The 14256-nt window shown below is 38.2% G+C and overlaps 1 protein-coding gene across 12 annotated transcripts in view; it reads left to right on the top strand.

Annotated features, from left to right (window-relative positions):
• LOC127446823 (plakophilin-4-like) overlaps positions 1-14256 on the top strand; it is a 266393-nt gene that overhangs the window by 92836 nt on the left and 159301 nt on the right. For 11 of the 12 annotated variants that reach the window (XM_051708085.1, XM_051708079.1, XM_051708078.1 and 8 more), the window contains one exon: positions 7226-7341. The exons of the other annotated variant lie outside the window; for it this stretch is intronic. In XM_051708085.1, coding sequence (XP_051564045.1) covers positions 7231-7341 — 111 coding nt within the window. In that variant the 5' untranslated portion in view covers positions 7226-7230. The remainder of the gene's footprint in view (positions 1-7225; positions 7342-14256) is intronic. 12 annotated transcript variants of the gene reach the window in all.

Here is a 14256-nt window from a genome sequence, read left to right as displayed (position 1 = left end):
CCCAAGAGTGACCCCTAGTGTCACTACATCGACACAACGTCAAGTGAGTGACAGATAGGGAACTCTAACTACACATTATTTCAATATAAATGTATAGCTTATTAAGAAAAACTGTATTGTTAACCAGTATACTGGATAATGTAGCAGCAAAATTAACAGTAATTCCAGTATAAGTCATCAGTAGAAAAGAAGCCTTTTTTCTTTTTTCTTTTTTTTTTTTTTGCTAAATTTTTTTAACTTGTATCTGTACTTTAAAGGATTCAGATCTCTTTTTGGCTCAATTTAGTTGTAAGATATCAGCTCAATTTTCATTCACACAGTTATTTTTTGGAATCCATTCAACTTAAATATTATTATAATTTGTAAACAAATGATAAAAATAATAATACATTATAATAGTAATATATAGTAATATATCTCAATCATGCACCTTTAACTTTTAAACCCTCACGCTTTTATTTTGACATTCTGAACTCTCCAGGAAATCCTGTATGTGTCTGTTTGAAGGCAAGTTCATAGTAGTTTAATTCGCTTCTTATTCAAATTCTGGTTAAAAAAAAAAAAAAAAAAAAAACACCTCCAGTGCCATTCTAAATGCATATTTTAAGTGAACCGAACTATTGAGTATCTACATCTGAGATGTTGTTTGTGAGTAGCGCTCAAATATTGCACACCGCTTGAAGGCTAAAAATAGGTGCGTGTGTGTCAACTGGCGCTGCGTGTGCATTTTATATATTTACTTACAAAACACAGCCTTTTGTGATTCACAGAGCTATCACATGTCTTACATTTATATTTACATTTATGCATTTGGCAGACACTTTTATCCAAAGCGACTTACAGTGCCCTTATTACAAGGACAATCCCCCTGGAACAACCTGGAGTTAAGTGCCTTGCTCAAGGACACAATGGTGGTGGCTGTGGAAATTGAACCAACAACCTTTTGCTTACCAGTTCAGTGCTTTAGTCCACTACACCACCACCACTCCACCATGTCTTCAGATGTCTTTTAATAAAATGCACAAGTCATATGAACTGCTTTAATGGTGTTTTTATGGTTCTTTATGTCATTTTATGAGCTTGACAGTAACGAACATGACTAGCACACAGTATCGGATTTGGATCGGGCTTGTCGGACCGATACCCGATCCATTTAAAAACGTCAGTATCGGAGCCAATACCGATCCAGGTATCGGATCGGTGCATCCCTAGTCCAGACAACTTGAAACTCAGGATTTTCGCACCTCTGACTTGAAAATAATAACTGGAATGCCATTTGAAGTCAGACATCCGACTTGTGAACTCAGGGTAGATTGATCAATCCCGACTTCAGTGAGTTGCGGCATTTGATGTCATTTTCAAAATGGTGTGACCTCCGATCATAAACTGGAACTTGGTTTTGTGCAGCACAAAAACAAACTGTATTTTCACTGCAGGAAATGTGTGTATATGCAATATACAATAATGTACAAGAGGATGTTAAGAATTGTTTGTGTATCGATCAATGCATACATTTCATCTATTTTGCTCATGAAATAGCTTCTAGAAAGCCAGCTAGCTAGCATCTGTTTATGCATTTGGCATGTGTTCATGTGACCATGATGTGTGATTGACTTGAACGCACTGAGGTCGGAACTGGGAAATTTCAACTCGGATACTCCCACCTCTGACATCGTCTGGAACGCAGAAAAAGAGAGAGACACAAGCTACCTGATTACTGTCTAAGGACTAGGGCTGGGCAATAAATCGAATATTAACGATATATTCTAGATAATTTTGCTGACGATGTAAAATGGATCAATATCATGAATATCACGATGATTTTAATGTGCTTTAATTTGGCCATTAAGTTTCACAAAGAGTGCATCAGTAGACTCATTTCACAATCCTTCAGGGCTGCACAATTAAACAAAATAACATCAAAATGGTGAGCTGGTCATATGTGATTATTATTCCACAAAAGGCTGTGATTTAAAGACAGATAAACATGGTCTGTGTGTGATTCAGAACAAACCGATGACGCGCTGAACTGTGTGCATGACAGCGCTCTCAGATCAGTTCACGTGCATTGTGAAATCAAAGCAAAGCAGGTTCAAGAATTCGTGCAATTCCAAACATTAGTAACCGCAACAAGATATTATGCAAATCTACAAACAGCATCGTATAACAGAAAAGGAGGAGATTACAGCATTTCGGTAAATGCGGAACATTGTAAACTGTCAAAAACACATTGCCTTTTCTGTGTCAAAATAAAAGCCCCAGGTGGAGGTGAAGTAAACAGGACAGAAATAAATTACAGAATAATAATGATAATTCAGCATTATATTATAATAATAAAACCTGACGTTTCCCACAGTAATAATTGAATATTATGCAATGTTCAACTGGTTTCAAAAATACGTCAGTGAAGTAGCTTTGCACTCCTTGTTCAATCACAAAAATGTATTAGTAAAAACATTTGAAGGATATTTAAAATAATTAAAATTTTATATAATGCTTTTTATTAAGCTACTATGTATCATTTTAAATGAAATATAAATATAAAGTGCATATCAATTAAAATTATTGAATTTCACTCTCCCTTGTGTTTATTTAATGAAAAACTAACTTTTTAAATAGATTTTTATTTAATGTCTTTAAAATATTGAATCTACTTGGCTACAATGGCTGTTTGGATGAAATGATGGTTCCTCTAATTAAAAAAAAACAAAAAAACTTTGAGCCATTTTAGAGCAAATACATAATTATCAAGATATATATCGAATATCATCAATAGGCTGAAAAATATCGAGATATAATTTAAGACATATCGCCCAGCCCTACTAAGCACCAGTCAGCTTACACTATGCAAGCCGATTGGCTTAACATGTCACATGTGAGCATGCCAATTGGCTAACAGATAACAAGTTCAACTTTTTTGTAAATTTAGTGTCTCATAATTGTAATGGACAATGCTAAGAGAGCTGTGAAGTTACCGTATTTCTTACTATGTTGAGCCGTGGCACACATTCAGGTAGGCCTATTGTTCCATTTTGTAACAATAAAGCTGATACTGAAAATATTTCTTATCATAGAATGTGAATTAAGATAATATATTGGATTATTAAACAATGTAGTAAAATAAATTATTAAAAGATTATTTAAAAAATGTTTTGTAATGTAGTTAATGCATTTATTTAATTTGACATTAAAATTATTTTTCCAGTTGTGATTTCAAGAAAAGAACTAGATGGATTAAGACTGAATGCATTACATCTTTAAAGGAAATAAATATAGTTGTTTTTTTTTTAAGAAGCATTTTGGCAAATTCAGAAATTGAGCAAAGCCCACTTTCACTTCAAAAGCGTCCATCTGATGCATATGTACAGTACATCGACGACAAACAAAGTGCAGACGGAACACAAGAACGCATCCTGTAAGAACAGGACAGATAAAACTCAATTGCAAAATGGATTGCTGTCAACTTTTGGCATGTTCAATGATGTGGGAATAAAACAAACAATATATTGACTTCTGAAGCCACTTTTCTGGCTAATAAATGCTTTTCTCATCTGCCACAATAATGCAGTTTCTTTCAAGTATATTTAAATATATGAATTATTATATTTTAGAGCTGTCAAATTTAATGCATGCAATTAATTAAAAAAGTTTTGCGTTAATTTTTCTTAATCACGATTAACGCATTTAATGTTAATAAAGCATAAACCGGCATATACAGTACACTGGTCAGAGTAGGGGGAAACCTTTGCAATGTGTCCGCCTGGAGTCATTACACTGATGCACACACCACAAACACATACACAAGTGATCAAATGATGGGGAAAGGACCTCTTAACACTATTTGTTCAACAAAACAAGCCCAGATGGGTCTTGTGATAAATCAAGTAATTTTCAGCCTCTGTAAGGTGCAATTTAATTACCACAGAAGCATGTCTTAACTATCACCAAAATGCAGAATGAGACGTTGTTTGCAAGAGCTCTTCATGTCAAGTTCAAAGCAGCACTGACACAAATCATGAATGCAGCTTCACGATTGCTGTAACAAAGCGGATAGCCACAGTCTACCAGCAGATTAATATTGTGGAGGATGAGAGTTTAAGAGACTTAATGTGCATTGCAATGAATACTCAACCTATGGGGACTAGTTCTTTTAATTAGTCAAACTCCCACTCAGACTTTGGGGAACGTTTAATGTTACTTGAATTGGTGCTATTTTAGTGCATTTTAATCTTTATACTGTGGAAGATTTTGTTTGGAAAGTGTTAATAAAGCATTATATTGTTACATATTGTTTTGTTTTCTTTCCTAAAATGGAAATAAGTGCATTTTGACAGGAAATAAAGTATATATAGATTAAAATTTCAGCACTTCCAAAATGTGCGATTAATCGCGTTTAACTATAAAAAATGATTAATCACTATAAAAAATTGTAATCGATTGACAGCACTATTATATTGGGAAACCTGTTATGAAAATAAGATTATTATTTGTGCAATTTCTTTTGGCACCACGAGTGGCACAGAAATTATAAACCTTTAAGTCAGTGGTTTTCAATAGTTTTTTGTCATGCCCCCTTTGAAAGATAGGCTTCATTTTCTTAATGCAAAACACAATTTCATTGTTTTTGTATAGTTTTGGGGTTAAATGTAACCAGGACATTTTCTTGACAGGTTTTGTGGGAATTATTTAATATTATTATAATTTCCATATCTACTTATCAAATTACAGATGGGACTCTTGTTGTGTAATACAATGTTGAGTAACATAAATCACTACTGTTAATGCTGACAACACATCTGTGTGTACACGTGTGTGTGTGTGTTGATGGTTAATGTCATTTTTCTAGCTCAAATATGAAGTTGTGTTTTTTGGATTAGCAGAATATTTTTTTATTATTACCTTTCTAAAATACCTCAGCTGGTAAGCGGTATGATCTGTTTTAGAGTCTTTCTGCATTTGGCACACACATTTCCTATAGACTTCAAATCAAATCAAATCACTTTTATTGTCACACAGCCATATACACAAGTGCAATGGTGTGTGAAATTCTTGGGTGCAGTTCCGATCAACATAGCAGTCGTGACAGTGATGAGACATATACCAATTTACAATAACATCAAATTAACACCTTGATCGTGGGAGATCAAGAGTTCAAAAGTCTGATTGCTTGGGGGAAGAAGCTATCATGGAGTCGGCTGGTGCAGGTCTGCAATGGGTCAAGAGAGAGAGGCAGCACAGAGCAGATGTAATCTCTGATTAGTCTCTCAAAGCATTTGCTGATGATGGGGGTCAGAGCAACAGGACACCAGTCATTTAAGCACAATGGTGGATGTTTTAAAGCATGTGGGGACTACAGACAAAGAGAGGGAAAGTTTGAAAATGTCTGTAAAAACACCAGCCAGCTGGTTCGTGCACGCTCTGATGACGAGGCCCGGAATGCCGTCTGGGCCCGCGGCTTTGCGGATATTCACCCGTCGGAAGGATCGGGTTACATCCGCTACAGAGAGTGAACTAACCTCTGTAGCTTTGGCCGCGAGAGCTCTCTCCGTGAGGGCAGTGTTATTTCCCTCAAAACGAGCATAAAAAGTATTTAGCTCATCCGGGAGAGAGGCAGCGGTGTTCATGGCGGAGTTTTTATTCCCTTTAAAGTCCGTGATGGTGTTAATTCCCTGCCACATGCTTCTAGAGTTGGTGGTGTTAAACTGTCCTTCAATCTTGCTCCTGTACTGGCGTTTTGATGTTTGGAGGGCATAACTGGCTTGTTTATGCTTCTCCGCATTCCCGGAATTGAAAGCGGAGGTCCACACATTAAGTGCTGTGCGAACATCGCTATTTATCCATGGTTTCTGGTTCGGATAGATCCGTATTGTTCTGGTTGGAACCACGTCCTAAATGCACTTTTTGATGAAACACATTACGCTATCAGCGTAAAGCTCGATGTCGTCATCAGAGGCGGACCGGAACATCTCCCAGTCCGTGTGATCAAAACAGTCCTGTAGCGTAGAGTCTGATTGGTCCGACCAGCACTGGATCGTTCTGAGGGTGAGTGCTTCCTGTTTCAGTTTCTGCCTGTAAGCGGGCAGAAGCAGAATGGAAGAGTGGTCCGATTTGCCAAATGGTGGGTGGGAGAGGGATTTGTAGCCATCCCGGAAGGGAGAGTAGCAATGGTCCAAAACCCGGTCCCCTCGTGTGTTGAAACTAATGTGCTGGTGGTATTTTGGTGCAACTGATTTGAAACTGGCTTTGTTAAAGTTCCCGGTCACAATGAACACGGCCTCAGGGTGTGCGGTTTCCTGCTGACTTATACTCCCATACAGTTCCTCGATTGCCCGGTCTGTGTCAGCTTGTGGGGGAATGTACACAGCTGTGATAATGACCGCTGTGAATTCCCTCGGTAGCCAGAATGGTCGACACAGAAGCATGAGAAATTCCAGATCAGGAGAGCAGAAAGACTTGATAGAATGAACATTCCTCTGATCACACCAGGATTTGTTGATCATAAAACATACACCACCACCTCTGCTTTTACCTGAGAGGTCTTTCACTCTGTCCGCTCGGTGCATGGAGAACACCACGGGTTCAATGGCTGAGTCTGGAATCTCCGCAGACATCCAAGTTTCCATAAGGCAGATAATGCAGCAGTCCCTCATCTCTCGTTGGAAAGAGATCCACGCTTTCAGCTCGCAGAGCTTGTTATCCAGAGACTGAACATTTACCAGTAGAATAGTGGGGTTGTGCGGCGTCTTACTCTGATGAGAACGCCGGCTCTGTTTCCCCTTTTCCTTTTGCGTTTCCGCGTCCGGACTGCCCAGACAAAGGGCTCCGCTTGCGTGTTTGTAAACAGCGGGTCGGCATTGAGGAATTTGAAGTCAGGTTTACAGTGTGAAATTGCTGAACCAATGTCCAAAAGTGTTTGTCTGTCGTAGACAATAAGGCAGACAACATCCAAGACAAAAAACATAAGAATTGTGAACAAAACAAACAAAACACTACCATGTCGCAACGCAAAAATGACTTTGAGGGCATTTTAAAGCCTATTTGTTTATATGCTTGTATAAAAATAAAATGCATTTAATTGTGCGTGCACACATGCTGTTAATGTGGTGGAGCTCACAGTTTCTTGCTGTGCAGGAGAGGATGAGTTTTTGTGATATAGATAGTCAACTGTTTTTCCATAAGCATGTGTGTGTTTCTGAGTAACGGTGTGCGTGCTGTGTGTTTACAGGAGGAATGCCTGCTCAAAAGCCAATCGTGGGCGTGCAAGTAGATGCAATGAGCACGCTTCACTGCATGCAGTCTGACAGCACAGCCACCAATATCCTGGCCTCTGTCAAAGAACAGGTAACATCTCACCTGTATGTGACTGATCTCAATGCGTTTCCCTCTCTGCTGTCTGCCTGTGTGAGTTTGAATATAGTTGTGAATGACTCTGGAGGTGTTGACAATCAGCAGTGGAAAGTGGTCACAGCGGGGTGTTTGTGTGTGTGTGCATGTGTGTGTGTGTGTGTGTGTGTGTGTGTGTGTGTGCTTGTGCGTGTGAAATCAGTTACTCCTGCAGGCTGACCAAAGCTGCAGCATTACCTGCAATCTGAGGAGCATTTCACACTACAGTTGTTAAAACAACTACCTGTTTTAAGGCCTCTTGTAACCCAGTGTACAGCAATGCTTTACACTTGTCATTATAAAACCCTTAAAGGGCAGGAAAATCTAAATACAGAAAAATACAGTCCCAGGCAGTGTAAATCTTGTCAACAAAATTACAGATGTAAATGTTTGTTGACAAATTTTTTTTTTTTTTTTTTGTCAAAAATAAAGAAGATGAGAGGGGAAAAAAAGCATCATGATTATCAAACAATTTTAATTAATACATGCTGTTGGTGAAAATATTACTGCAATATATTAACAATGCACTAACAATGTTTTTTCAAAAAGAAAAGAAAAAATATAAATAATTTATTCACGTAACCCACTCCCAGTATGTTCAATCAAATGTGTCCTGTACATTATATGAGATTAATCAGCTAATTCTACTACATAAACATAAAATTACAATTTATATCTGCGCATACAAGGAAGGCAATGAACAAGTGTACTTGAATTAAGGTATGTGCCAGTCAGAATAAGTAAATTGCATTGTGAATAAGTTCTTTCCATAAGCATTCACTACATAGTCATTAGGTTATGAAGCCTTGCTCAAAATTTCTCTCATCACTCTCTCATCATTTTCTCACCCTCATGAAATCTCAGATGTGTATGACTTTTTTCCTTCTTCAGAACTCAAACGAAGATTTGTAGCAAAATTTTTCAGCTCTGTAAACAAAGCAAGTGAATGGGATCCAAAACTTTGAAGCTTCAAAAAGCACATAAAGGCTGCATAAAAGTAATCCATAAGACTCCAGTGGTTAAATCCATGTCTTCAGAAGCAATCCAGATTGATTCTGGGTGAGAGCAGACCAAAATATAACTCCTTTTTCACTGTACAAGAGGTCGACCGATAGTGGATTTTGTCGATACGATAACTAAGGTAGTGGAAAAGGCAGATAACTGATTAATCAGCCGATAATTTAAAAAAAATAATTTATAGAATGATCAAAGATTTCATAGTCTTTCCTTACTATTACAGGCACAGACATTGAGGCTACAAGAGCCCAAAATCCCAAAAGCAGTTTATTGTGCAACCAAAACTCCAATAGTAACCAGAAAAATTATGATTTGGTGCTTAACATGGGACTTTTAACTACACTGCCTGGCCCAAAAAAAAGATGCATACTCTAATATTTCATTTCACCACCTTTAGCTTTGATTACGGCATGCATTCGTCGTGGCATTGTTTCGAAAACCTTATGCAACTTCACAACATTTATTTCCAGAGTTGCATTAATTTTTGGCCGAGATCTTGTATTGATGACGGGAGAGTTGAACCACTGCATAAAGACTTCTCCAGCACACCCCAAAGACTTTCAGTGGGGTAAAGGTCAGGACTCAGTGGTGGCCAATTCATGTGTGAAAATGATTCCTCATGCTCCCTGAACCACTCTTTCACAATTTGAGCCAGATGAATATTGGCATTGTCATCCTGGAATATGCCCGTGCCGTCAATGAAGAAAAACTCCATTGATGGGATAATCTGGTCATTCAGTACATTCAGGTAGTCAGCTGATTTCATTTTATTGCTGCTTAACGTTGCCGAGCCTAGACCTGACCAATTCAAGCAACCCCAGATCATAACACTGCCTCCAGAGGCTTGTACAGTGGGCATTATGCATGACAGGTACATCGCTTCATGCACTTCCCTTCTTACCCTGATGCACCCATCGCTTTGGAATAGTGTAAATCTGGACTCATTAGACCACATGCTCCACAGTCCAAACTTTATACTTCCTAGCAAATTGAAGTTGTTTTTTCTGATTAGCCTCACTAACAAGTGGCTTTCTTGTGGCCACACAGATGTTTAGTCTCAATCCTGTAAATTCTCGTCGCATTGTGTGTTTGGAAATGCTCTTACTTTCACTATTAAACATAGCCATGAATTATACTGCCGATTTTTACATCGTGACTTCACCGAGTGTTTTAGTAATCTCCGATCACGATCATTCAAGATTTTTTTCCGATCACATTTCTTCCGCAAAGCTGACGGTTCACTACTATCCTTCCAGGTTTTAATAATGCGTCAGACAGTTCTTAACCAATTCCAGTGATTTCAGCAATCTCATTAGTTGTTTTCTTTGCTTGATGCAGGCCAATAATTTGCCCCTTCTGAAACACAGTAACATCTTTTCCACGACCACGGGGTACGTTTTCCGACATGGTTGTTTAAGAAATGAGAAGCTACACACTGCATCAGTTAGGGTTAAAAGAATTGTTGCCAGCTGAAACAAATTAATCACTGCAATAATGATCCAATCATATGCTCATAAGTATCTGCTTATTTAAATCCAAACGGCAACTTTTTTTGGGCCAGGCAGTGTATAAGCAATCCCGAAATACACTGGGGTGTTTTATTTTGAAAAAAATATAGAGACTTGCTCCATTACAATGCTCCATATGTAAGTATTTAACAAAAAACAATTTTTTTTCAATTAACATTTTTTATTGATTTGAAGATATATAACAAAGAAAAACACAACATGTACATACTGAATCAACATTTCACATTTAACCCCCACTATTACCCCTCCCCAATCACCAACCCCACCCTGACCCCCAACGAACACCCCTGTGGTCACATATAAGAATACACACAAACAAAAAAAAACAAAAAAAAAGAAAGAAAACTAAAAAGAAAATATAATAATCAAGCATAATTAAAACTAACCTTCTCTCTCCAGAGCCCCTCCCCAAGAGTCCCCCAAAAATGCTAAATAATTGCCCCACTTTCTATTAAACAAATCCCAAAACCCCAGCCTTCTTCTTGACACCTCCTCGAAAGCTGCCACCCTCCCTGTCTCCACACACCACTCTGGAAATAAGGGCGCTCCATCCAACTTCCATCCCCTTAAAATAACCTGCCTACCAATCATCACACTGGCCAGAACAACATTTTTTATGTGTTTATCCCCCATATTGATGACCGCCCCATCGTCCAAAATACAGAGTCTGAGGCAAAATGAAATTTGAGTGCCCAATATGTCACAGATAAAACTCTGAATCTTCAACCAAAATTCTTGGATCTTAACACACCACCAAAAAACATGGGTTGTGTCTTCATCTTCTGATTGGCATCACCATCAGGTTGGTGTATACAATATAGAGGGGGTCCAGTAGAATCTATGTAAAATATTGAATTGCATGAGGCACACCCTTGCATCTCTTGATGCAGACTTGATGTTTTTTAGAATCCTAGCCCTAGAATCCTAGAATCCTAGCCCACTCCAATACCAAGTTTAAATCTTTTTCCCATAATCTCTTGATAGAATTTAAAGCTCCGTCCCCAAGACTCTGAATTAGCAGGGAGTAATACACTGATGCCTCATGACCTTTTCCAAAAGCCGTAATCACCTCTCCCAGAGTATCTGCCACTTTAGAGGGGTGTAAACTACTCCTAAAAACAGTACAGATCAGGTGGCGCAGCTGTAAATACCTATAGAACTGAGATCTGGGAATCCCAATATGTTGAACCAAATTTTCAAAGGATCTCAATACTCCACTCTCATATAGGTCACCGAGTGTATTAACCCCCCTCACAATCCATTCTGACCAGCAGAAAGGGGACTTATTAATACATAATTTGGGGTTCAGCCATATGCTCGAGGCAACATTTAAAAAATATACGAATTAAACACTCTGGACACTTTTGCCCATACCGAGGGCAAATGTGAGATAACAGGGTGTAATTTAACTTCTCCGATTAGTTTGATAGAAAGGCTTTGCAATGGCGAATAGGGGCAAAAACTTCCTGTTCAATACAAAACCAGGGAGGGGCTCTCTCAGGTGGAAGCAACTAATGAGCCAAATGTCTGAGACCGAATGCATAATAATAAAACAAAATCTTGGGTAGGCCTAGCCCATCTTTGTCAATCGGCCTGTGTAACTTATTAAAATGTAATCTAGGACACTTATCATTCCAAATGAAGGACTTCGCTATGCTATCAAATTTGCATGAAATAAGAGAGGGGGACAACTAACTCTGCATCCTGAGAACTTAGAAAAGGAATGAATAATTCTGTGGAGGCAAGGCATAGATCTAATGGGGTCTGAGACGAATAATAAAATATCATCAGCCTAAAGCAAAAGCTTATGCGCCATACCTCCCACCACCACCCCTGGAAAATCATCTTTCCTTGTTATCGCGGCTGCTAATGGTTCCAGGGCAAGACAGAACAATAATGGGCAAAGAAGGCAACCCTGCCGGGTGCCCCTATCCAGAGTAAAATAATCTGAAATGAATCCATGTGTTTGTACCACCGCTACCAGGTGTCTATAAAGTAACTTAATCCTTCCAATAAAAGTATTCCTGAACCCGTATATTTCCAAAATCTTAAAAAGATAATCCCATTCTACCATATCAAATGCCTTTTCGGCGTCAAGTGAGATGGCAGCGACCGGAGTCTGATCATTTGCCACTGACCACATGATATTGATGAAACAACTAATGTTATCAGAAGAGCTGCAGCCCTGAATAAATCCCACCTGATCTATATGTATAAGAGATGTCATAACTTTACTTAATCGGTTAGCCAGAATTTTTGACAATATTTTTATGTCTAGCTGGATCAGGGAAATTGGACAGTAACTCTTACACTTGCATGGATCTTTGTCCTTTTTAAGAATCAGACTGATCTGGGCTTGTGTCATGGTTGGCGGAAGTTTTCCATTCTTTAATGTTTCCGTATAAACTTCTAACAAAAGTGGAGCCAGTTCTGTAGCATAAGATCTAAAATATTCAGCGGCAAAGCGGTCTGGCCCCGGAGACTTGCCTGTAGGCAAGGCCTTAATTACCTCACCAAGCTCCTCCAAGGTTATCTCAGGGTCAAGAGAATTTATTTGCTCAGTCATCAGTTTAGGGAGTTCTAATGGTTCCACAAAGTTTCTAATATCTTCATCAGCAGACAAAGACGTGGAGCTATAGAGATCAAGATAGAATTCTTTAAAAGCATTAATAATATTAATGGCCGAGGTAAAAATTTCACCAGCAGCAGATTTCACTGAGGGAATGGTAGAAAAAGACTCTCTCTGCTTTATGTATCTAGCCAAAAGCTTCCCTGCTTTGTCCCCCGACTCAAAATATGACTGTCTTGCCCTGAATAGCGAAAACTCCACCTTCCGCGACAAAATAGTATTATATCTGTATTTCAATCGGGTCAATTCTCTGAGGCCATCAGATGACATTCATCGTTTCAGCTCTGCCTCGGCACTTTTATTATTCCCTTCCAACTCCATGAGTTCTCGTGCTTTGGATTTTTTGGTGAATGAGGCATACTGTATGATCCGACCCCTAAGAACCACCTAAAGTGCCTCTCAAGCCATGCCCACAGAGGATACTGAGGACAAGTTGGTCTCCATATAAACATTTATTTCAGCCTTTAACATTTGTTGAAATTTAGGATTTTGCAAAAGGGATACATTAAAGCACCAACTATATGATTTCTTTTTCTCCGTATGTGGCAAAACCTCTAAAATCACCAGGCCGTGATCTGAGACTGAAATGTTTCCAATTGAGCAATCAACTACAGATTAAATGAGGGACTTAGATATATATATAAAAAAATCTATTCTAGAATAAATCTTATGGACTGATGAAAAAAAATTATAGTCCCTACCAGATGGGTTCAAAAGTCTCCAAATATCTGTAAGACCAAGATATTTACACAACTTGTGAAGCATCAATGTTGCTCTAAGGGGCTTACACACCTTTGCTTCACTATGATCAAGGACTGAGTCCATCAATAGATTAAAGACTCCTCCCAATATTATATCATGAGGGGTGCCAGCAGCTTGCAACATCCCTTCAAGATCTATAAAAAAAGCCCTGATCATCAGCGTTAGGTGCGTAAATATCAGCCAAAATCAAACTTTGCCCCTGCATTTCTGCTAAAACAATAATGATTCTTCCTAATTTATCTTTAATCTGTTTGAGACATCTGAATTGTAGATGCTTACTTATCAGTGTAATGACTCCCCTTCTCTTACTTGAGCCAGCACTAAAGAAAACATGTCCACCCCATATCTTCCCAAATTTTTCAGCTTCCTACGGGGAAAGATGTGTTTCTTGAAGAAACACTATATCGTATTTCTTATATTTAAGAAGAGAAATAACGTTCCTTTTTTTATGGGGTGCCCCAACTAGAGCCTGGCCGATATGGGATTTTTTAGACCGATGCCGATTTTAGATGGGGGAAATTCACCAATTACCAATATGGTGGCCAATATAGTACATTTTTGAGCTGGAATGAAAACAGACCTTTTCTATGTGGATTGTTCACCGATTTTGCACCAATATGACTATGCAAAGGTACTCAGAAGGCTGCTTTCTTAAACAAATATTTTTATCAAAGAATATTTGACATTATTATTACACATTGTCAGTACTGTATGTTCAGTATCAGTCAGTTGCAGACCATTTAAATAAAAAATTTATAACAATACAATAAATAGCTAAATAAATATCAGTACTGTTTAGTATGTCAATTGCTGACCATTTAAATAAAGAATAAATCAAAATAAAATAAATAGCTAAATAAACATCAGTACTGTTTAGTATCACTCAAATGCTGATCATTAAAATAAAGAATAAATAAGATGTAAAACAAGCATTTA

This window comes from Myxocyprinus asiaticus, chromosome 10, assembly GCF_019703515.2.
Source record: "Myxocyprinus asiaticus isolate MX2 ecotype Aquarium Trade chromosome 10, UBuf_Myxa_2, whole genome shotgun sequence".
In the NCBI taxonomy this organism is placed as follows: domain Eukaryota; kingdom Metazoa; phylum Chordata; class Actinopteri; order Cypriniformes; family Catostomidae; genus Myxocyprinus; species Myxocyprinus asiaticus.
Note: the sequence above shows the minus strand (reverse complement) of the source record. Positions and strands in the feature narration are given on the sequence as shown.